Here is a 25,418-nt window from a genome sequence, read left to right on the forward strand (position 1 = left end):
GCGAATCTGTGATTATAGGCTTTCACACAATTTAAAATACCACTGTGATTAACGATAAATGATTATTTATTCAGTACAATACTTAAAATGAAAAGTAAAAATGTTATTTATTTGATTAATTGATTGATTGGACTTTTTTCAATATGCATGATTATTTTATGCATCAATTTAAAAAAGTATATTCGAGGTTTTATCAAAGTCTCCAGTGGATTATTGGGAAAATGATTTCCCAATAATCCACTGGAATAATGTTTTAATGGAATAATGGTAATAATGTTTTACCTATTATTCAAGTCTTTCCCCCTTATGCTAACGAAATAAAACAGTAAAAAATGAAACTGGTCGAATCTCTTATCCCAAAACTTCTTAGAACAATAATCTATGCAGACATTCTAGCATGGAATTTAACTAAAACAGTTCAATTAAATAGTTAACTTTCAACGAATATAGTTTATTCAGGTTTTATTATAAACAAATCTTAGAGATGGTTTTAATTCGTGTATTGAAATGAGCAATATATACGAGTATAAAAGTTTAATAATTAATTAACGTAAATTATAGAAATGTAAATAAAAAAAGAATGTAACAAGATTAAAAATAATGAAGCTTCTATTAGCAATAAAATCGAAGCAGGAAGCTTAATCTTAACTTCTGTTTTCGATATTATCGAAGTTTTGATATTCAATGGCTAGGGTAGGGTCATCTGTTACATTCGACATCGTACCCATACGTAAGCACATGTGATACTAGTTTTTACTTTTCCAGTTGTTCTAACACGGGAAAGTATTTTATCGCGTTAAGTTTGACCCTTCCCTTCGAGCTTTTTGAAAATCTCGACGTTTTAAGTTCCTTGAACTCCAAAAAGTAAAAATGGGAGAGAAATTCCGTGGGTGGGTGTGTCTATTGGCGGATATTTCGTTTAATATCTTTAGACGGGGTAAATATCAAGAAACGAAATTTGGCAAGGTAACTTGTACATAAGGGGCATTATTGCTAATAAATTTTGGAGTACGGAACTCGAAAGGATGAGAAGATAGATGGGGATCATTTATCATATCTCGAGTGGGGTCAAACTTAATGAAAATTTTATTCGTTGTTGGCATTTGCAATTTTTTAAATCTCATCTCTACCCTCAAAATGACTCACTTTTCAGTTTTATAATAATAATATAAAAGTTAATTTTAATAACATCTTATAATAGATGATGCCACATACAATTTTAACTTCGTGCTAATGTGTCTTTTAGTACTTTTTAAACTTTGCTGGATTTTTTCTATTTCACGTGGTTTGCTGTGTGTTAGAATGTGCGACATAACCCTCCTGTTGTTCTCGGATACCGAAAGTAAATTAATAAACTATTTTCAGTAACTACTGATTATCTCCTTGTTCTTGATATTTATTTCATCAGCTGCTTGTTTAACGCTTGATATATAAAAACATTACTTAAACTTATAATAAAATCCAGTGGTGTCAACCAGTTTTATATATTAAATATCAAGAAATAATAAATTTCAGTTGTTAATTATAAATTTCGTATGATTTATATTGTTTTTCAAAGCTTAAAATTTAATATGCTTTAAAGCTATATGTCCTAATAATCTTTTTATTTTAATAAAGCAAGAAAAATACAGTATAATTCCTATATAGTGTTTCCAATCGCAAAACAATTCATTTAATTGAATAAAAGAAATTTAAAGTAATTTACATAAAAATTAAAAAGAATGATTATAATATTTAAAGATCATAAATTATAATGAAAATTATTTTTAAAAGTTTTTACTAATAAAATTAATTTTCAAATTTCTAGGTAAAGATTTGATTGCAGTTCTAACAATGGTTGGCTGTAGATTAGCACAAGAAACAGTTTCTATCATGGAGAAAAAAGATTTTCAGACTGTTTTATATATGTCTATTATGGCTAGAGATTGTTCTCGTCCTCCAAAGAATTACGGCTTTGGATTTCCTTTCATAAAAACGGATACAGAGAAAAACTATGTAGATATCGTTCCTCTATTGAAAGATTTAAGAATGGAATGTTTAGCAAGATGGAGCGACGTTATTCTTATTCATGATAATTCGATCGGTAAGTGAGGTTGAAATTAAAAGCAATATTATTTCGTCTATGATTAATATCGAAATTCTGATTCAAACATTTTAAATTGACAATATAATGTGATAAAATCATTTACGAAGTTTTAAGTCTTTACTACTTCTCATCTTGAACTTGTCTTCGCCACCATTTTATAGAAAATGCTAGTGGAGAGTAGCAGAAAATGCTTTCAAATAAGAATTTACAGAAAATTTCGTTTCTCAAAGCATTGATCATTTTATCTTTGTCACTTTTGTCAGACACACGACAATGTAATTTATATGAATGGTTTTCGATAAAATTAAAAATTTAAATATTATGCTAATCTGTCTTTTTCTTCAAACCAATCTGTCACATCACGATCGATTTGATTTCTGAATAAAGTAATGGTTATCTAAATCTCTTACTACAAGCACTGTACATAACTCATTATCGTCAAAGTCATCTCGGTAAAATTTGTAAAGCTTGACAAAATATTGATCTAAGTACAGATTATTATATAGTCAAGATATTTACAATAGGTTGTTTTATAGTTTATTTGGTTGAATTTTACTTATAAATTGATTATTATAATAGATAAAATAGCTTTAAATACTCATATTGCGCTTTAATACATACATACTTTAAGATGTTGATATTATCGAAATAATTATTTTTTATCTTAATTTTAGGTATTGATTACTTAGAATCAATTGTATCAGTTTTTATGGAGCCTGGTTATTCAGTTAGATCGGCATCAATAACAAGTTTTGATTTATGTGAAGATAGTCAAAGTTGCACCGAAAGCTATGAAGTTATGGTTACGATTTTAGATTCTTTTAAACATGACGAATATAAAAATAATTATTTACTAATTGCTGGCAAGGAATCTGTAACAAAATCGCTGAAAATGGTACATTTCTTTCAGTGTTTTCCATATATTAAAATTATACCGCTGTAACTAGAGGGTGACCCAAATAGTCAGTTTAATCGAATTATGTTTTTAATAATAGTGTATTTAAATAAATAATAATAATAATAATAATCCGGTTAACTGAAGTTCGGATCACTCTGTATTTATTTATTATTTAAAATAAATTTATCTATTGAATTAATTAATTTATTATAATTATTGAGTATATATTTTTAAAATAAATAATTATTAATATAAATGAATAGTAAATGAGGAGTGTATAACAGCAATTTTTAACCTTTCCACTATCCACACTCTTGAATTTTTAAAATGCAAACACTAACGAATATAAAATTAATAATAGGATTTAGGGATGTATTAAAGGCAGTCTAAATAATGACAAGTTTTGAAGAAATGATTCATTATTGATTCTGTAACTTTATATTTGCTAATTACTACTAAAGTATATGTATATTTATGTCTATAATACGAAGTGTTGCACCTACAGAAAAGCTATCTTACACCGCAGTACATACACTCCAGGTTAAAACCGTTTCCGTATAGGATGTTTTATTTTTAATAATCTGAGATCTAATAAAGCATTGTTGTTTCCATGTATAAATTATTCTCGTCTATATAAAGCATACTTTGTGCTTTATACAAACATACAAACTGTACAAGTATTTTTAGAATGTGGTAAAGTTCGTTGTATAGTCTGCAGCTATTACTTTATATTCATTCTGCTGTATACAAGTCATTCGATTTAAAGCACGCAATTATTTAAATCAATATTGGAACAAAGTCATTTTTTCTCAGGTAATTCGAATAAACTCTTTAGCAGATTTTGCTGCAGATATTATTTATATTTATTTACATAATTATCTTTGGATTTATCTATGGTTTTTTCACTAGTAATAATAATTTTGTTCTCCTTACCTATAAACGACTTTTTCATATATTATAACAGAGTAATCATAATAACAATATATATGTATAGTGTGTAGCAGAATTGTTGTTATTCTTTTGTAAGACACCTAAATATAAAAGTGAACTAACCTCAATAAAAATTTGAATAAGATATTCGAAAAAACCTGCTCTTATAAATATAGAACAATACGTTCTATATTCATATAAAAATCTAAATTAATATCTCCACAGATAACAGTATGATACACATAAAGATTGCATTGTGAGACAGAAAACGATTCAATCGATGAACAATATACAGTGTTTATTTTCAACAATCACGCATAATTTTTAATTAATTATAATCATGAAAGGAAACTGGAAAATATTCTCTAAAAAATGCATAAAAAAGCTAAAACTCTAAAAGGAGGACAATTTAAAAAAAAAAAAGAAAACGAAAATAGTCAGACCTCGGTTCTCACGTTTTGTTAAGTCAGCTAAGTTTATATTTGCCTTTTTTCTTGTACTACTGAAGAAATGTAAATCAAAACAGTTGGAAATGCATGTAATTTAATTATCTTTTCTAGGAGCCAGAGACTCCTCGGGGTGTCTGGCTCCTAAGTCTTTTCTCTACCTCGTCTGAATTTTAATGCCCTGCCCCTGTACATCATACTTCTCATGATAACAATCGAGTCATGCCGTCATCTAACTAACTTCATACTCGAGAAAATTTTGATTTGTAATTATGTAACTTCAGGTACAGACAGGAATTTCATATATCAATCGAGCCTCCTTCCCGTAAATTTTTCTTATCTGGTTTCTATTTTTGTCTATCTAACTCCGTTCTCGAGATTAATGAATGATAGACATTAGGTCTGTATAATAGGAAATGTATAGGTCTGTAATTTGAAAATTGCAGCCAAAAAATTTAATTTCCTAATAGTTTACATAAATATTAAATTATATTATTTATCTTTTAATACATGTAAACATTTTGAGAAATTTACCATCTTTCCAAAGAAAACATTTAGCCAGTAAACACTGGCACAATGCTTAATACATACAGTATTTACAAATACAGATAGTTTTAATAAATTTTTTTATTGCCAATAATTATAATAAATGCCCATGTAATTTATATCGTAACAAAATCAGAAAATAAAGAAATATTCAAAATTTCTACTTTTGTGAATTCGAAAGGGTTGAATTTCATTGATAGGATAAGCCAACGCAACGCACGAACAGTCTGTAAAGGGGAGTGTTTCCTGGGAAGACTTTCTACCCTGTTTAGGTATTAGATACACAAAGAAAATTCGGAAAACTGCACGTGGCCAGTCTGTTGGTCATGTGTGAACCAGTGTTTAGGGGTTTTATCCACGCGGCCATTCGTAGACCATCAAAAAAATTCCAAATTTTTTTCATTTTTTAAAAGTTAGCCTAATAATTGTATTTTATATAACTTACATGAGTTTAAACGAAATACAGTTTCACCGTTTCGATATTTTCCATTTATTTAAACTTCACCATTTTCTAAAAAATGAATATAGTATTTAATTAAATTTCATGCAGATGAAATTATAAATTCTTTAATTGCTTCATTCATATAATTTGTTATTAAAGGTTTTAATATTTGAATTTATTTTTCAATTTTTTTAAAACATAAGCTACACTTGAAACTAATATGCGGATATATTTTAAACTTCTGCCTATTAGTTTAAAAGAAAGAACAATTTTTATAAATATAAGCTTTCGGATATTTAACTTTCTGGAACGTAATACTTTTTTACCTTGAATTTCTACTGTCGTCTGTCTGCCAGACTGTCCTTCGCCAATTTCGATAATGGAATCAGATAGCTGAATGTCGAGACCAGATATGGGAAACTCAGGCGGTGGAGTTCTTGATTAATTATATAAGAACTTTTGATCGGAATCAGAAATCACGTAATTTTTTAAATTAAAGGATGATTAAAAATTGCAGACAGGCACTGTGACTATGTCACAGTAAATAACTGCTCGTTTTCTTACACTGAATTGGCACTTTAAACATTTTCAGCCGACAGACGAAAATTTTGAGCTGTGTTGAAAAATTTTCTTATAATACAGTAGAGTCTGCTTAAGAGAGCATCCTCGGGATTGCTGCATCAAACTCCCTTATCCGAATAAGAACGTTTCCAATAGAAATTCGAATATTAGGAACAACCCCTGGGGTGTTCTTGATATTCGAATTTCTCCATCCCTTTGTGTCTTAGCAGCTGTATATATTTATATAACTTATAATACATCTAGTGCTTGGAAACATTAAAATTCATTACCACATACTTTTACTGCACGTATTAGTTTCTATTCTTATATCATTAATTTTATCGTTTTATTTACTTAAAGAAGACCGTAATTTTCTTTTGGATACTCTCAGCTTTCTTTTCAATCATTTAGATTTTGTAGTTGGTAAAATTTTCTTCTAAATATTTTCTCAACATGCTTAAATGAAACGTACTGTACTGTACATCTTTATGAGAAACAATTTCCGTTTCGTCTTCGTCTTGTTCAACCTCATTATCCTCTTCCATTCGTTTTCTTTTAACCATGCTACATATTTCAACAAATCTCAATCAAGACCGTAACGTAAAGAGCCCTGTAGCCATAAGCCCTGGATAACGACTTTCCGTGTTAATAAGACCCTTATAAATCTTCCTTATACGGACTGCTGCTGTTATTGCGCTCATTTAAACAGACTTCTCTACTAACTTATGCTCTATTAACAGGAGTAAATGGGGAAGAAAATTGGAAACATGGAAGAGAGCGCTCTTAAGCGAACTCTTCCTTATCAATTGCTCTGTTGTTAAGCCGATTCCATGTGCAATTTGATAAAGATTCTAATTAATTATGCTTAATTAATTCTAATCGATTCTTAATTAGAATCGATTAGAATGATTAATCTATTACTTAGATTGTCGTTTTGGTAACCTCAGCATGCTTAGATTTATTTATTTTAATAGTTTTTGGAATGGAAAAAGCTGAAACACATAAATTGTATAAAATGAGCAAAATAAAATTTCCCAACATTATTGATTAAATTTTGGAAGTATTGTAATTAGTAAACAACATATAAAAGTTTAATTCATAACGTTTTAAGGCATTATGGACTTCAATTTTGCGATCTGCAATACACAATATAACCTTTCCTTCGACCTTCGTTCGTGTAAATTGGTTAAATGATCTGAAAATAGATTAAAATTAACGAGCAATTATTTATTGTGACATCGTCACAATACCGGGTGTAATTTTTAATTTATTTAATTTAAAATGTGCTCTCCACTCAAATTAATAGTGGCTTGTCCCTGTACATCATACTTTTTCTTTAATAATAGAGTCGTGCCAGTCATCTATCTAACGCCTTACAGGGGAAAAGTTTTTAATTGAAATAACTAGACTTTTGGTTTGGATAGAAATATATCTATTCGTATATAGTTAATCGAGACTTTCTGCTCATAAGATTTCCATATCTGGTCTCGTCTTTCATCTATTTAATTCCATTCTTGAGAATAAGTTAAGACGGACAGACAACAGTAGGAATTTATTTTTTTCAAATTGCAGCCCAATTAGCAAAAAAATAGATAACATTAAACATGCATATAAATTTAAGAGTAAAGCTATTTACAATGTATTTCTATCGCGTGTCAATGTTTAAAATTTCACAAGAATCTTTGTAATACTTCTGAATTTGCATTTGGAAAATACATGTTTCCTTATGTGTTAAAAGATATTAAATTATATTATATATATCTAACAGATGAAAAGGCAAAATATGTTGACAAATTCAAAAATGTGGCTAGTCATATTAACGGATGAACCACCATACATAGACTTGGAAAATGAAATAGCTAATTTACCATTAGAATCAAATGTTGCTTTTGCCTACAAGTCAACCAAGGGTGAAGAATGTCCTGTAAGTATTTTCTCTAAAATTAATTAATTATTTTTATTTATAGGTAGATTTTTAATTTATTTTAAACTTTTAGACAGAAAGTGGTTGTCAGGTAAAAGTAGCAATGACAGCATTCGCTGATGCAGTTGGAAAATTAAAGAAAGAAAACAAATTTAAAACATCTAATGATAACGAAAAAGCTCAAACTAAAAACTCACTATTGACTTCTATTATGGTAAGCAGAATATTATAAACAGTTATTTGTAAATTAGGTTAATAATATATACAAAGTGAAGAGAAGCAACGCATCTCAGATGCATTCTGTATATTTATAAAATGTTATAGAATAAACAACCAAAATTTTCAAATATTTTATATAAAGTTGTATATCAGAATATATATACATGTATATATATCAATTAACGCAGTAGCATGTAAAGGGTGGAAAAGAAAGTCACTTAATACCCCTGCTACAGAATATAGAATGTACCCAAAGTCAATTCGCTCATGTCAGGAACACATTAGACCAAGGGTGAAACAGATTGATGTGTGTTACACTCGCGGCCGCCATCTTGAATGCAACTCCGAAACTGTATATGAGAAGGGAGTCTTGTGATACATAATTTAAGGAAGGAATTGATTGCTGAAAGGTTTTATTGGCCTACCTCAAACGATTAGAGCCATACACGTTACATGAAATGCTCAATGTATAGTACAGTACATTCTTTGAGTGTATTCTATATTCTGTAGCAGGGGTGTTAAATGACTTCTTTTCCCACCCTATATGTTAACTGAATTTGTAAACGTAATAATTTCATTATAATTGATCGCTTTAGATATTTTAAAAATTATTTTTAACTTTTTTTTCAATTATATTGAAATTGTAGATATGAAAACTTTTAAAAATAACAAAAATTAATTTTTTATTTTCGAAGAAAAACCTAAAAGAAACGACAGAATGTGGTGGTTGTATAAAATTTGTAATAAAAACTAGTGGAGCCCATCAAGTTTCGACAACGGAGAAAGGATATTTAGGTAAATTTCAGACAATAGGAGAATGGTCACCTTATAAAGGAATCGACATGACAAATGATTTATTCCCATCTGCATCGGGAAATTTTAGGGGGAAAAGAATTAATATTGGAGTATTGCATGTAAGTTTTATTATTGAGAATATTTTAATTAATTTATATATAAAATGATTAAAGTAATTTGAATGAAGAATTTTATTCGTGTTTAAAAAATAATTATTATCTAATTTCATATTTTATTTATATATACAGAGTTTTTCTGTAAATTTTATTAGCTTTGAAGCTAGAAAATGAAATTTGAAGTAATGTTAGAGTAACATTTTTGTATAATTATACATATTCCTTGCACATTAATATTCTTAATCTACCTGACATTATTTTAAAATATATAAATAGATTCAGATTATCTATAACATACTGTATATTGTTAACTGTGTAATACAATAAAACTCCAAGTTGGCCACACAATATTCTGGAAATCCTCTCTAAATTAGATTTTTAATTTGAACCTGTATATGATGTCGTTAAGTGCTTCTACGTGATTTACTGTCATCAGGCACCGAATAGTTAAGTAATTCCTGACTGGGTAACATATCATTCGCTTTAAGTGTAAAGTACAGTACTGTACGTAAATAAAGTAGGTACTACCAGTAGAAATGCGTTATTCTTTATCTCCGTAAGTGTCTTCCTTTCCTGTTAGACGATGCGCCTTTTGATGTAAGAAGTAAAATAAGGTATCAACAGAGTAAAGTACAAGCTTATTATACAATACTTTTCATCTGAAAAAAGATTTACTTCACCATATCAAGGGTCGTCAAGGCAAATACCAATGCCCTGAAATTTGTTTGAGCGCACTGGGCTAAAACATTTTGGTGCCTTAATCACATTGGATTGAGCAATAATTAATTAGTACATATAATTAATTAAATAACTTTCAGGAATTTTGACGACATTTCAAATTAAATAGAGATTTTTGCATCCAAAATTGGGGGAAAAACGTGATCTGTTCTTAAGCGCTCTTGGATCAGTTACGTGCCGGGAAAAAGTCGTTGGCGTGCCAATGGTGCCCATCCCTGGTCTATGTACTTGTATAATTTAACATGAAAATAATATTAAGTCTACAGTTTTTTCTCGTCAATAATTCACAATATTATAAAAGTAAAGACTTCACAATATGCTTTAAAATCTTACAATAATTTATAAAATTCTCTAATTTTTTAATTTTATATAATAATTAATTATTATATACATATTATATACTGTATATAATGGCCTAGAAGAAGCAAAGGTTATAATTTATTAGAACATAATTCAGCGGATTCTCGATATAATGATCTTTCATGGATTAAATCATTATCTGTCTTCCTTGCTATTTATTTATTTATTTATGTTCTATCTAGAAATATGTATAATCTCTCTATGTATAGAGAAAATATACATATCAAGAATATTGAGTTTATGCTAATGAAATAAGAAAATGATTATGGCAAATAATCACCTCGGACAAGGAGAATAATCATGGACTCTGGAAGTAAAGTTTTGCAGAGCTCTCCGGTTTATTACATTTTTTCTTTTTATGCACTAGAAATTACGTAAATTAGTTTTCTAGACTGAAAATTCTAATATATGAGTCCAGTTAGAGCCCCAGAGATAAAAGCGCGGTGTCAGTCTCTCGAGTCACTGATAGTCAAAAATAGAAGGAAAATTATTTCTCTTAATTTAAATTATTTTTAGAACAATTTGAGGAATTAGTAAAGGTAAAAGGGAAGTTTCTTCTTGACTAAAGTCTATAGAGCTAGTAGATGAATATTTGAAAGCTTAAGAATTAAAGAGGAATATAGAGGAAGCCATTGCAAGGATGGGTACAGTCTTCTGTTTACTTGCTGCAATCTTCAAGAATAAGAAAATGTATGTAAATATGTGTATATGTGTCTTTCATAAATGCAAAAAGTGAATTTTTAATCGTAAACTTTAAAACATCGAATCTCTTATTTAAAATTTCAAATTGAAATAAATATAAAATATCGAGAAATTTGACATATAATTTCTTTGAAAATAACTAATATTTATTGAATTTTAAATAAAGCATTAATGTACTAATAGCTAAATACATCTGATATGAATTAATTGTTTGTTGTTTATATAAAATATCAATAAGGCAGACCTTCGGTAGTTGGTGTCAGTGTTACGATCGAAACGTAATTACTTTAAACATTTATTTATTTTTTATTTTTTTGTCGTGACTAGTGCGTACAAGTCACGATTAATTATTTAAATATAGGCAATCAATTGTTATGAAGTGATCGAATTACTTTATACTAATTACATAAAGTGTTTTGTTTTTTATTTTTCTGAACCTTTTCATTTTATGCTCCTGAAATTTGGCGAAATTAACGGTTATACTTATTTTTTGACATGAGTTATGAATTTAAATTTCGGTTATATTTGCAAAGACTAGTGTATATATTATTTTGTATTCTTCTAGAACTACATACATTTATTTATTTATGTATATACATACACCTTTGCTTTTATAATGTACAGTATTTAACTCTTACGCGAAGTATTAACTACAAATACATAAACATAAAACTTATTTTAAATTTGCTGTATTTAAAGATAAAAATTTCAATTAATATATTTAAATTGGAAATCAAGTTGTTATTATTTTTATGTAGATAATAGTTATAAAATAAAGAAAAGTGCTGCCTTAATATCATTCGATGACCGAAGAATTTGTCCACTTAAAGATAAGAAAAAATGCTTTTGTATAGGATGAATCTTTTCTGGTGCGAACGTAATATTGATGATAATAAGCGATTACAATAGCATAAGAAAGGGACAGTTTCTTCCGGAACAACAATATAATTTAAAGTAACCTCCGGTTCCTCGTGGGATATCTTCGTGTCTCGATACGGTCGAACATATATGTTGTACAGGCCAACTATCACACGAGCTGCCTTATCAGACCAGCGTGCCAGTAGTGGGGGTAGTATACTTCTCAACAGTAAAGCGGGATTAAAACGATTAGCAGTGGCCCTCCAAACACTAGCATGACAGTCGCCCGTTCCCAAATAGAATCGAAATTTATCGATAAAGAAGCTATGTTGCCAGTCATTAGTAGTCCACTTGTCTCTTTCAAGGCATTATTGCAAACGAAGCCGACGACATCGGGGTGCTAATTGTAGGACGCATCACGATTGCAGACATGCAAATTTGCTTCCACCTGCTTCTAGATGACGGACAAAGACTATCTCACAATTACATAATCATCTTTCTGGAGCATCCCTAGCCTGCGTATATATCAAGGCACACGTGCCTTGATATATACACTGGGTTGCCAGGCACTTGCGGATAAAATCGGAAAAATTAGTTATTTGGAAAGATACTGGAACGCTTCAATTCTAGGACTTGCAGGATGTGTATTTTTACTCTGTCGGTGACAGAAATAAATTTAAAATACATTTAAACAATGGAAAAACTACTACATTGTAGGAATAGTTTTAGAATAGTCTTCCTGTCGCTAGAAGGCAATTCTACGTATACTATATATTGCTCTCAACACTTTCTGACGAAGCAACTTTTGCGAAACGACCATCCAGCTTTCCTCAGCTCAATCATGCATGCACCTTTCTCAAACTCCATCAACTGTGCTCAATGTCTTTAATTGTGTCACACGGGCATGCCTGGCATTCGAAGACTACGAAACAACTAAGATTGTACACAGAAAATTATGAACGTGGAGAGCCTATTCGAGTCTTTTTATAAAATACTGGAGTAGTAATTTTAAGACACTGGTAGTATTAGGCTACCTGTCGTGCAGTCGGAGCATAGCTGTGTAGACACAAACAGACATATATTGTCTAAGACAGTATTTGGAAGTATGACAAAAATTCTGATTTCATTGATTTTTTTGTCAAACTTCTAAATATGAAAGAGTATAAATTTATATAGGCCTATTTATTATTATAGAATGAATGAGATAAATAGATAAAAAGTTTAAAATGTTACAATAATTCAGGAAAAATATTTATATACAACGAAAATAAATGTACAAATTTGTATTAATAACTACATTGATGAATGATTATGCAGGATAATGAAAAATTATACCTAATGTCTGTATTAAGTTCAGTATAGACCGATATATGTCAAGTTAAATCGAAATTAAGTAGGGCAAGTATATTTATATTATTCGATTTATTTTTTCAGACCTAAATCTTCTTTTAGATGGTCGTGATTAAAGAACAAATAGAAAAATCTGTACGAACAAAAAATAGATTTTTTTTCCTTATAACATAAATTTTGAAAAAAGAACAATTATTTCAGGTTACATGTTTTATTATTATGTAAATAAATTCTAAGATTAAGCAATGATCAGATGATTCAAACAATTAATATAAGATGGATATAAACCATTTTAATTCTACTGGAATAATATAATTTATTTTTTATGTTTAAAAATAATGCATTAAATACGGAAAAAAATTATATAAAACCTATAACTTACATAACTTATCATTTATGTTTATAAACACGTATGGTATATTTAAATATAGACAAGAAACACTCTTACTTTATTTCTAAAATTATGAAGTAAAAGAAATTGAAATAAGGATATTAAAAATTAAAAAATTCAGGAGAAATATTGGATAACAGATCTATAAAAAATAAAATCCAATAAGTTTGTAAGTCAAGGCCGAATATTCTTATAATAAGATTTTTAGCTGTTAACCGTTTCAAATTGATCTGATTGTTGCTATTTGAGTGTAAACATAAAATAATAACTATGTACACAGCAATCTCTTATTTTCATTTTTCTATTCTAAATGGTTGTTATAGATTTTCCCATAATCGATGGGATTTAATGAAACAACTTTAATTTACAATAATTAGTAAAGAGTAATTAGTTTTATTTAAATGAAAAATTTGATTTTGTGAACAGTTTACACAAAATTAAATTTATACTTTCAATTATATTTTATTCTTTAAAAATTTATTAAATTAAATAATATAATTTAAAATTATATATAACGATTCATTTATAATAATTTTAATTTTTTTCAGTCTCCTCCAATAGCTATTGTTGAAAATAATGGGAAGAAGGTACGGGGTGTCGTGGCTGAATTAGTCAAAGAACTTGGAAAGACTCTGAATTTTACGTAAGAGTTTTTATTACATTATTGTAAATATAAATTGTAAATTTATTATTCATAATTTAATATATATCGTATTTGGAGTTGAATAAGCATTTATCCTTATAACCAGGTCACTTTAGACTTGGTTAGACTTGGCTAAACAAGTTAAGCGATGTCTGTAGCCAAAAATTATTAAATTTACAATTTTCAATTCTAAATGAGCATTAAAAGAGTTTCTTTCTATATCCACTATGGTTCGGACAGACCCATAAAGAGAGCGTTTGGGTAGTGGGGAACGAGACTCAACATAGTCAGAACAGACCGACCAAGAATACTTCCTGAGATTGCTCTCAAGATTCGATCCAGTGTCCTGAATATTAACAATAGAATTTGTCCTATACATTTCATAATAACTTTAGCAAATTCTAAGCAATTTTTTGATCTTTTATTAGATTCTTTATCATCATGAAACACTTCTAAAATGTTTAATTATATTATAGTGTTATAGTGTTTTTATTTATTCATTAAAATATCTTAGAATAGAATCTGTTTCGGTAGTTCGTAGCTATAACAGTTCAACAAATTGATTTTTACCACTTTAAGATAATCCATTGAAATAGGAAAATAATCGGAAAAATTTTAAATCATTTTTATCTAAATTAAATCGTTAAAATACTGCATTTCATTGTGTTTAACTTGCACATTTAAGAGTCAATAGAAACAAACTTTTTACTAATCGTAAATCTTATTTATTTACTCCCTTAATGTTATCTATTAGTCGATTTTATCATCGATTTAGAAGGGTCCCAAAGGGATTAAGTATACATAGTGTATTAAATTCCCGATGTTATAAAACGGATAGTAGGCCTACATTATATGTAGTAGCTTATATTTTATTTTTATCGTGTCATAATGAGAAAATCTATATAGCTAACTAATTATAAAAAAGTAATAATTATATGTAATGGAAAAATGTACAACTTAGCTATATATTTTACTATTATACATAATGACCTAATCTATATAATTTAGATTGTATTTAAATATATTACATCTAATATATACAGTATATGATCGACTTATTTAGTTTTCTTGACGTCTCTTATCAGAATTTTACTGAATTAAAATAAAAACCGTTAATATTAATTATAAATTTTAACATTTTTAAAGTGTAAAAATATATAGCAACAATCGTAAAATAGATTTCTTATTTTTAATTTAATCTTTAATTAGTTTAGTAATTTAAACGTAGTTTTGAATGACTATAATAAAATATTTACAAATTTTGAAAAATATATAAATTTATATTTAAGTAAATTTTATTATCAGATGTAATTGGGTAGTTCAAAGCGATAAACAGTTCGGAACAAGACAGCCTGATGGAGATTGGAGTGGTTTAATCGGAGCTCTTCTCGATAAGGTTTGTGCATTAAAATATTTTAATAATTATCTCATAATTGATTTGATTTACGTTGTTTATTGACCTAAATTAATTTATGAAACTTGTCTTTATTACTGTTAAAATATATTGTCGATAATTACTAGATATAAAATATTTATTTCGTTATTTTCTGCAAGCTCTTAAATATGTTAACAACTCTCACAACTCAAATCAGGAATCGACATATTAAGATCTGTTCTGATAGCCAAGTCGCTATCAGGAGAATAGTCAACAATCTTGGCTCTCTCTCTCTTCTTATTCGGGAAGAAATTCTCTGCTCACAAAACAGCGTGGCCTTCTCATGGATCAGGGGCTATACAGGGGTGGAAGGGAACTCTTTGGCGGACTCCCTCGCAAAGCAAGCTGCTGCTTCCTCTGCCACCCCCACCTACTGGAAAGCCTCAGACATCGCTATTAAAACCACGATTCACAGTACCGCCATCCAGTTGTGGCAACGCGAGTGGGAAGACGGAGACTCCGGAAGAGCGACCTACCAATATTTTCCAAACATCTCGTCCGGACTTCAAAACAAGAACTTCTGCGCCAACTTCCATAACACACAGCTCCTGAGAGATCATGGAAATTTCCGGCAATACCTACATCGATTTGGACTTAGGGAACATCCCTATTGTGACTGTGATGACATCTCCTTACACCTTACAGAATGCCACTCACTTGATCTTTGACTGCACTAAACACGACAATTACCGGGTTAATCTGGAAAGAGTAACGCTAATAAAGGGCTTCAATTGGCCCTGTCCACCACAAGCTCTCGTGGAAGATCCGGATATTTTTGCAGCCCTAGAAAAATTCATCCGCGCTACCGGCGCACTGGACCCTACCTTTAACTAGTTCGTCCTACTGTTATTGGACCTTTTGTATGTTTATTACTGTACTAATGCACCCATTACGTCTTACTTAGTTTTTTCCTTGTCATCTTTTTTCAACTTGTAACTTATGTATTCAATGTATATATTTTGTATATTATCTTTTGTTTGGTTAATAAATGCGATGCAGGTCATGAGTCTTCCTACTTCACCATCTATCTTATCTTACTTTTTCTTCACCTCCCGCCTTCCTCAACTCTTCTCATCTTTCCTATCCCCCTTTCACACCCAGGCAATACCCGTGAGTAGTCCTGGGTCTTCATCCCCTTTGTGCTACTGCTACTGCTATTACTTAAGTCATATATAGTCTGCACTTTAAAGGAATATAATAACGTCAAGTGAAAAAAATTCATTTTAACAAATAACTGTTTAAGGCACAGTATATATCTGGAATGTTTGTGGTATTTACAGTATTTAAGAACTAAATGGCCGGAATTGCACCAAGTATTGAAGGATGAAACTCGCTAGGCATTAAAGAAAAATAATATAACAATTGCTAAGATAAAAACAGACAACTTCATGTTGAATTATATTTAAAAATTCTTTTACTGAAACTGATAGAGTAAAAGTTTAGACGAATTGTCCATCAAAACATTAGATTTCAATTCGTATACATTATAACTTATAGTATCGATTAACATTCTTTCATGAGCTATCAAATTACAAAGGCTTTCAAATAAACTTATTTTGTTTTTTTTTAAGAACAGAAATTCAAAAATAATAGCAAATTATTTTACTGATTATTTATATCACATAATTGACAAACAAGCAAAAAAGGTATAAATAAAATTAAATCTTCGATATATAAATGAATCTTCACTTATTTTCCCTTCCATTTCATGATTCATTCTGTCACCAAACAATTATGTCTTTTCTAAAGTGCTTCCACGATATCATTTCCCTCATCTCCTAATCATAACCTTTATAAATTTACATTCTTTATCACTTAGATTTAAAAATATTTAATTAGAAAGTTAAATAATTTTTAAAAGGAGGACAGTTTGGCAGTTAATAAGGATAGTGAGTTTATGATTACAAATAACTACAGTAATTCTTCACAAGTTGTTTTATAATCGAATCATTGAAGACTTTCGACATAATTATCAGCTTAAGATTTAGAAATACATTATTTAATTTATTGAATAACGAAATTTTCTTCCAGACGAAAACAAATCATGTGACTTTTTAAATATTTATAGCGAACTTATGTAGCCAGTTCGTGACTTCACGTTTTTGTTGTAATAAATTTCTATATTTAATTTTAAAATATTTGAAATTTTTTATTCTATTAAGTTTATTGTTTGTTAAAGTAAATATATTCTAGGTCATAACAAAAATTATGCCCAAAAATTTTAATATTATTCGAACGATTTAATCTTTATAAAATTAATAAATTTAATTATGTTTTTCTAGAAAATAGAATTTGCTGCTCAGGCATTTTATATGACCGAAGACAGATTACAAGTTGTAAATTTTACTACACCAATTATAGATGATCCTTATGCTATTCTTATGAGACGACCAAATTTGGCTCATGATTATTTATTTTTAGCTCCATTCACTTTTGATGTAAGTCGTTTTATGAAGTATTTAAATCAATATTTATATTATAAATTTATTATTATTATTTTCTTTTCGCCATTTTTAGACTTGGGTTTGTGTGGCAATTGCCGTTTTCGTTATTGGCCCAATTTTAAATATTATACATCGTTGCAGTAAATATTATGAATATAATGACATGGTAGATGGGAAAGGATTATTCACTCTGTCTAATTGTGCCTGGTATTGCTATGGAGCTCTTGTGCAACAAGGTAATTTTTACGCATTTACTGTAATTATATTGTTACAATTGAGTTAAAAACTTTTATGTTCTATTAGTTAAAAAAATGGTAATGTAAAGCGTTTTTGCATATATTTATTCTCGCTTTAGTATAATTTTGATTAATCCTATTTTGTTTTGCTATCAGATGAGTCGGCGAATGATCATTCTTCGCCATTTTCTCCTTTACTTTTTACTTTCGATCAGTCTTTTCCTCTACTTTTGAGATAATTTTTTGCCAAAAGTACACGAGAAGATTTGGTTTTCTGGTAGATCGAATCAAATATTTATTGACAATAGTTATTAGATCTTGCAGAGCTGTTGAAGACTTTGATGAGGCCCGGATAAAGAGGACCCTTCGCCCTTTATCGGGCTCCTTTTTGCCATTTTTTGAACAAATGAAATACAAAGAATGTTTCTTTATTAATTAAAAGCAGTTTTAAAGATTTTATTTTGTGTTCGTAAAAATAACATTAATTTATTAGGATAGGAACCACGTAAAAATCTCCAGCTCCTCCCTCTCGATGGCTCTATACCTTGTATCTATCTATTTGGTCTACCACAGAACATTCAAAATAGTTAATATAACTCTTGGAATAATCTATTATTTTCTTCCATTCTCATGTGACAAACCATCTTAGCTTCTAAATCCCTTTCTCAATGCAAAGATTATTTTTTCATATGTGTCATCTTTCTTAGTCTTCATTTCATATTCTGTTCTGTGTCCCATTTTATTCTCCCAACGAAATGCTGATTAATAAACTTTGTAAGAATATATGCACAGAACAGTACGTTGTATGTTATAAAACATTCCGAAAAATTCAAATTTGTTTTATTTTTATTTACAATGATATTAGTATCAAATTACATTTAATAAGAATGAAATAGGAAAGATTATATTAAAATTCTAATTTATTTTACTAATATTTAAATAGAAAATTATTCTCACAAAGTTAATTTAAGTAGTAATAATAATAATAATAATAATAAGCACTGACACCATTAAGCAATCGTGGACTCGAAAGGCACTCCATGGCAGGCATCCTTGCAACCTGGCCCAGGATTTTGTTGACAAAACTGCGTCAAACAGCTGGTTAGCTCGGGGATGCCTCTTTGGGGAGACGGAAGGCTTCATGATCGCCATACAGGATCAGGTCATAAATACTAAAAACTACAGAAAACACATACTCAAAGATGCAACACTCACAAATGACACATGCAGAAAATGTCACATCGTGTCAGAAACTATACAACACATCACCTCTGGTTGCAAGCTCTTGGCACAGACAGATTATTTACACAGACATAATCAAGTAGCAAATATAATACACCAAGAGCTTGCAAAGAAACACAAATTAGTAGACATCTACGAACCATACTACAAATACATTCCACAGACAGTATTGGAAAACAACACGCACAAAATGTACTACGACAGAGCCATAATCACAGATAAAACAATTTACCACAACAGACCAGACATTACACTCATTGACAAACACAATAAAATCACATACACTATAGACATATCCATTCCAAACACTCACAATATACAAAACGCATGCACCGAAAAAATTAGCAAGTACACAGAACTCGCCCAGGAAATAAGGCATCTGTGGAGGATGGATAGGGTGCTTATTGTACTGTACCTGTTGTTCTCTCCTCTACAGGTGTCATACCACACACACTACACAAAAGCCTGGGCACATTACAATTGAATAGAAACACATACATCACACTACAGAAGGCCACTATATTGAATACATGTCACATTGTTAAGAAATTCCTGAATACAGATACACACACACACTAACAGTTTTTTAAATTTTGTTTATTTTAGTTACTATGCCTTGACTCTGTTCCGGCATAGTACACAGCAACCGAGTATAATCCAACGTAATAATAATAATAATAATAAACATATCAATGCTGTTGATCTTCTAAGACTGGTGTTTTTAACCTTTTTGGAATAATGTTTTTAAATGCATAAATAAAATTGCAAAACAAACCAGTTATATAGAAATACATTTATTAAAATAATTACAATCACACAGAATAATTAGCATAAATACATTTAAAATATAAGTAAGTTAAAGTTGATTGTAAAAATCAACTACCCTTCCAAGCCGACGGATTCCTGAAAACGGACCCTTGGTTAAGAATCCCTGCTTTAAGTAGAAGATAGGAAATTTTAACCCAAAATTTATCTCGAGAGTCAACATTACTGTATTAAACTTTATATTTTTTAAACATTTTCCATACTGTGGGCACTAAGAAGCCCTTTTAAGCAAGCTCATAATGGGCACGACCGGATGGGGGACCAAAATATGCGGAACAGACCGTCCATGAAAAATTCCTGGGGTTTTGGAGATCGGGATCCAATCTGGAAAGTCAAAAATGACTTCCCGGATCCCCAGAGTAGTAAGATGACATAGTAACCATTCGGTCATCAATATAGAATGAAAAACTTTTTTCTTTTTATATGACACTATTAAAATTGTCCTTTTATCTATGAAAATTACATTCGATATTAGACATGAAATTTTTAGAGCTGAACGAAATTAAAAATAATACTCAATTATAAAAGATCAATAATTCGTATTAGGAAGAAGTACAGTAGAGAGTCGTTTATCCGAACACCGGTTATCCGAACGCTTTCAGTCGGACTGTGTCGTGCTGAATCGAACTTTTTTGATACTAGATTTACTTCTAAAGTATAATTTTTAGGTTTTTATATTTTCCAATATATTTATTTTGTTTGTACAAAATAAAGAAATAATTTTTAACGATACAATAGCCTCGATTATTATAAAAATTTTCGTTAGGCTTAAAATCGGCGAAAATTCAACACGAAGCGACACGCAACGGAGAAAAATTTCAACATCGGATAGGTTAAAATATTTTTTCGTGCATAATCGGTTATCCGAACAACCCCAGTCCCCAATTGATTCGGATAAACGACTTTCTACTGTATAAACATGTATCGAAAATAGTTTAATTTTGAATTAATTAATTGTCTTTACGGTTCGAATTCGAATAGTAAATAATAAGATTAGTTATTTGGAATTCCGAATAACTATTCGTCTGTTGTTAATGTAGAAAAGATCATTGTTTGTAATTCATACCGAATGAGAAGTTAAGCCAATTATGAGTATACAGACAATAAAAGCGTCAAAAAGAAATGAAAACCAATTAAAATTGCTTACATTTATTTCATGTCTTTCAGATTAAGGAAAAAATAAACCATTCAATATTTCTATAAAATATTTTTACAGTAGTCAAAAATAATCTGTTTCCCGAATCGTTACATTTTTAAATTTTTTATTGTCCCTGAAATTTGATTTGTTAATTTAAATTTTCTTAAATTAAAATCGTTTTATTATATTTCATCTAATCTTGAGTGAAACAATAAAGATTCGATTAGAGTTTATTTCTAAAAAAATAATTAATATATTGGTATAATGGCATTTTAAAATAAATATTTAAACCAAACAATCTTCCAGTTAAATATAAACTGGACAGAAAAGCGTAACTTTGTATAAAGCAGATTCGGATAAATTCTAGTGGTGTCATTTAGATAGGTCCTCAAAATTTAGGCCGGGCCCAAGTTTCGTATTATATCTTTTATAATATTGATATAAAAAAGTATGATACGAAAGTGATATAATTTAGCTTCTTTGATCATTTACCTAAAGAAATTGTTTTTATAAGCATAGTAGACCATTAGTAGATGTAAAATATTACGTATAATACCATTTATAAAATCTTTTTAAAAGTAAATTAAATCAATTTAATAATTCTCCTAATAGAATTATGTTTTTATAAGCTTTATTAATATATAATAAGCTTTATGCCTCTTAAAAAAAGAGAACCAGCCCCATATTTGAGGCTGACTAAGACTTCGTTTAATCTTTGTCCCTGTGTACTATAATGAAATATTTTCATAAGCAGTTCGATTTTCGTTATCTGCCGTTAATATTCACTATATTTTCACACGTTTAATTAATATTTTAACATACATTCAAAGTAATGAATTATTAATGCAGATGCGACATTTTTTTATTCTGTAAAAGCAATTTCTGTAAAAGCTTTTAATTAACTAATTAAGATGAAAAATTTCTATAATCATTTATATATAAATTGATTCATGTAAACAATTCAGTTCGATAAATAAGTTAGATATAAAAAAAATATTTGCTATGTCAATTAAGGAAATTATAGCTAATTCAAATATTTGGCGTTACGCCCAAATATCCTATTGCTCTAATTTTTTTTACGTATAAAAATAAGCAAATATACATATGTAGAAGGTATATATTAATTTTGTTTCCTTGGATAGCATTGTAATCATTAATTTAATATCGATCAGTTTTTCTAAACTTCACGTATCCATAAGTGATAGTTACCAATAACAATTATTATTGTGAAAAAAAGGGTGGTTTTTAATAATTAATACAAACACAAGTAGTGTGGGTTTAGATTACGCAGATGATCTCAAATTATTCTATAACCAACTACTATTGAAACTTTGTGGATAATTATTGCTTTTAGATAGATGTTTTATTTAATAACACATCTTTTACAGTATGCATTTCGGCCAAATCACTTATTTTAAGTGCCAATTAGTACTTCACCTTCTCAAAAAAACCCGAGAAGCGCTACTGTAATATATGACGATGATAGTTATTACTGCTGATTCGACAAAATATTAATAATCGGAACAAAATTTATTATTTCCATTTGAGAATAATAATTTTAGCTTTATCATCATTAAAAAATATAATAAATGTCACCGTAGTCTAGTGAAGTGTCGATTATTTGGCCTAAATGGGAACCACAGGAAACCGGATAATAATAAACTATAGGTCTACGAACTGTAATTTGCTGTATTTTGAAATAAATTGTTACAAGTCCAATAATGAAATAGAAACTATAAAAAAAACCCTTCGTTTATTTAGTTCAAAATTGCGTGATACTTGATTCTTGCACGTAATTCTATACTGACCTGTTTTCAATCAAAGGCAGTTTTCAAAACGTTTGGCAAAAAAGATAAAATCAGAAAACAAAAACAAGAAAATAGAAGATCGTCTGAACTCTAATAGACAAATCAAAATGCCTCATACGGTCATTTTCTGTATGATCTTAAATTATATTTCTTTAGGATCTATTAGGTATTATTTCCTTCGTAATTTTGTTTTGTCTGATAAAATATTTTTCTTTTATGAGCGTAATACTGCATTTTACGCAGCTTGACTCGTTCTCTTATAAAGGAGAAGTCACGACGTGATCATCACAGATTTCAGTAATATTGTGGTAAAGCCATAGTTTTAATCTTTATTGAGCAATGGGACAATAAACGCTTCTCAAACGATTTTAAGAAAATCGAAGTTAAAAAATTCAAAGAAATTTTTAAAGGAAGAAAATGCGTATTTTTAATAGAAAATAAACAGCTACTGTATAAATCCATGTAATTTATTCCATACAAACAATATTACAATATTGTAGGATATGCTCACTATTTCAAAGATATTGAAGGGTTTTGTTTTTAATATTTATGGGGAAGATTCGTTTACAAGTACTTATTGGACTTTTCGACGTAGTGATTTATATGTAGGCTCTATATATATATAAACTTAACTTTAACAAAAAAATTTCAGAAATTTTAAATCGTACGAAAAAGTTAATTTCATGCTTAATATGCAATTATATTTTTATTATTTTTAGGAGGAAATCATTTGCCTGCAGCTTTATCTGGTAGGATATTGGTTGGATTTTGGTGGTTATTTGTGATTGTTACAGTTACAACTTACAGTGGAAATCTTGTTGCCGTTTTGACATTTCCCAAAATAAGAAATCCCATCGACAGCGTGGACGATATGCTCAGTTATGGTCGATTGAGATGGGGAACGTACGAAGGAGAAGCTTTAATTGAATATCTCAAGGTATTTATTATGTACAAGTAAAATACTGTTTCCGATATATCGATAATCTTTTAATGTGTTAACTGCTAGCTGTTTACTATATGGGAAAGCTTTTAATAAACTACAGTAGAGACTCGTAAATCGGAACCCCGGTAATCGAATCGCCGGTAATCGGCACGATTTTCAGTCGGACTGTGTCGTGCTGAATCGAACGTTTTTGATACTAAATTTACTTCTAAAGTATAATTTTCATGTTTTTATATTCTTCAATATATTTATTTTGTTTGTACAAAATGCAGAAATAATTTTTAACGATACGATAGCCTCGATTATTATTATAAAAATTTTCGTTAGGCTTAAAATCGACGAAAATTCAACACGAAGCGACACGCAACGGAGAAAAATTTGAACATCGGACAGGTTAATATATTTTTTCGTACATAAACCGTAATCGGAACAAATCCCTAATCTGAACAACCCCAGTCCCCAATTGATTCCGATTTTCGGTTCACTACTGTACTATATTCACTAAAAGTTGTATAAAACAGTAAAGCGAGTTACCATGTTTTTCACGCTGCTCAATATATATTTTTCCTATTGTTTACATCGTTTTATATATCAATAATTAATGGTTCAGTAATGAATATCAGAAACGTGAATATTTTATTAAGATATAGAGAAGTGAAGTAAATACGGGTACTCCTTGACTTACGATGGGGAGTTCCTCAACAGGATTCCCTTCGTAGTCGAACATAAAAATAGCAGTGATCGTGGAATATGTTTTTCTAGGCCTGCCTTAATCTTACACAATACCTATTTCTTGCAATTGCTTCATGTGTAATTATTTGTTACAAGTTCTATTGTTGGCTATTATCATCTGCCTTAAATACTAAACTTATTACATCAATCATAAAAGAATTACAGTATATTCAAGAAATCACCTTTTATTATTAATTCATTTATACACAGGGAATGCGTTTTGACTATTTTGTCCCTCAACAGCCCAATTTACAACGATGACTTTATACATTTTAAAATCACTAAAACATTTTATATTTACAAAATTAAATATTAAAACTATTAAAAATTATATATCTCCATTATTACTAGTTGAAAATGGTAATCAAAATGGGTTTCAAAGACATTTTGGGAATAAATAATAATAATAATGTAAGACTTGGATCTGTAGTGAATAGCGATAATTCCTTCAATGTCTTTAGTAAAATTTAAATTTTTGTAAAATATACAGCTTCATAAGTGATTTGATTTTTTTCACCGAAATTAATATTTCTATTCAGGTAAACACTTTATTTCTCGTGAAAAATAGTGGTCTTCACATAAAGACAATTTTGCCTAGAAATAACTTAAG

General features: G+C 29.2%; 1 protein-coding gene across 1 annotated transcript in view; it reads left to right on the forward strand.

Annotated features, from left to right (window-relative positions):
• LOC136977749 (ionotropic receptor 93a-like) overlaps positions 1–25,418 on the forward strand; it is a 56,915-nt gene that overhangs the window by 28,444 nt on the left and 3,053 nt on the right. The window contains exons 3-12 of the mRNA XM_067273298.1: positions 1,808–2,083; positions 2,761–2,981; positions 7,678–7,833; positions 7,907–8,047; positions 8,748–8,966; positions 13,911–14,005; positions 15,311–15,401; positions 17,723–17,878; positions 17,958–18,120; positions 23,853–24,070. Of these exons, the coding sequence (XP_067129399.1) occupies positions 1,808–2,083; positions 2,761–2,981; positions 7,678–7,833; positions 7,907–8,047; positions 8,748–8,966; positions 13,911–14,005; positions 15,311–15,401; positions 17,723–17,878; positions 17,958–18,120; positions 23,853–24,070 (1,736 nt within the window). The remainder of the gene's footprint in view (positions 1–1,807; positions 2,084–2,760; positions 2,982–7,677; positions 7,834–7,906; positions 8,048–8,747; positions 8,967–13,910; positions 14,006–15,310; positions 15,402–17,722; positions 17,879–17,957; positions 18,121–23,852; positions 24,071–25,418) is intronic.

This window comes from Centruroides vittatus, unplaced genomic scaffold, assembly GCF_030686945.1.
Source record: "Centruroides vittatus isolate TY-2023 unplaced genomic scaffold, ASM3068694v2 contig_474, whole genome shotgun sequence".
Classification (NCBI taxonomy): Eukaryota; Metazoa; Arthropoda; class Arachnida; order Scorpiones; family Buthidae; genus Centruroides; species Centruroides vittatus.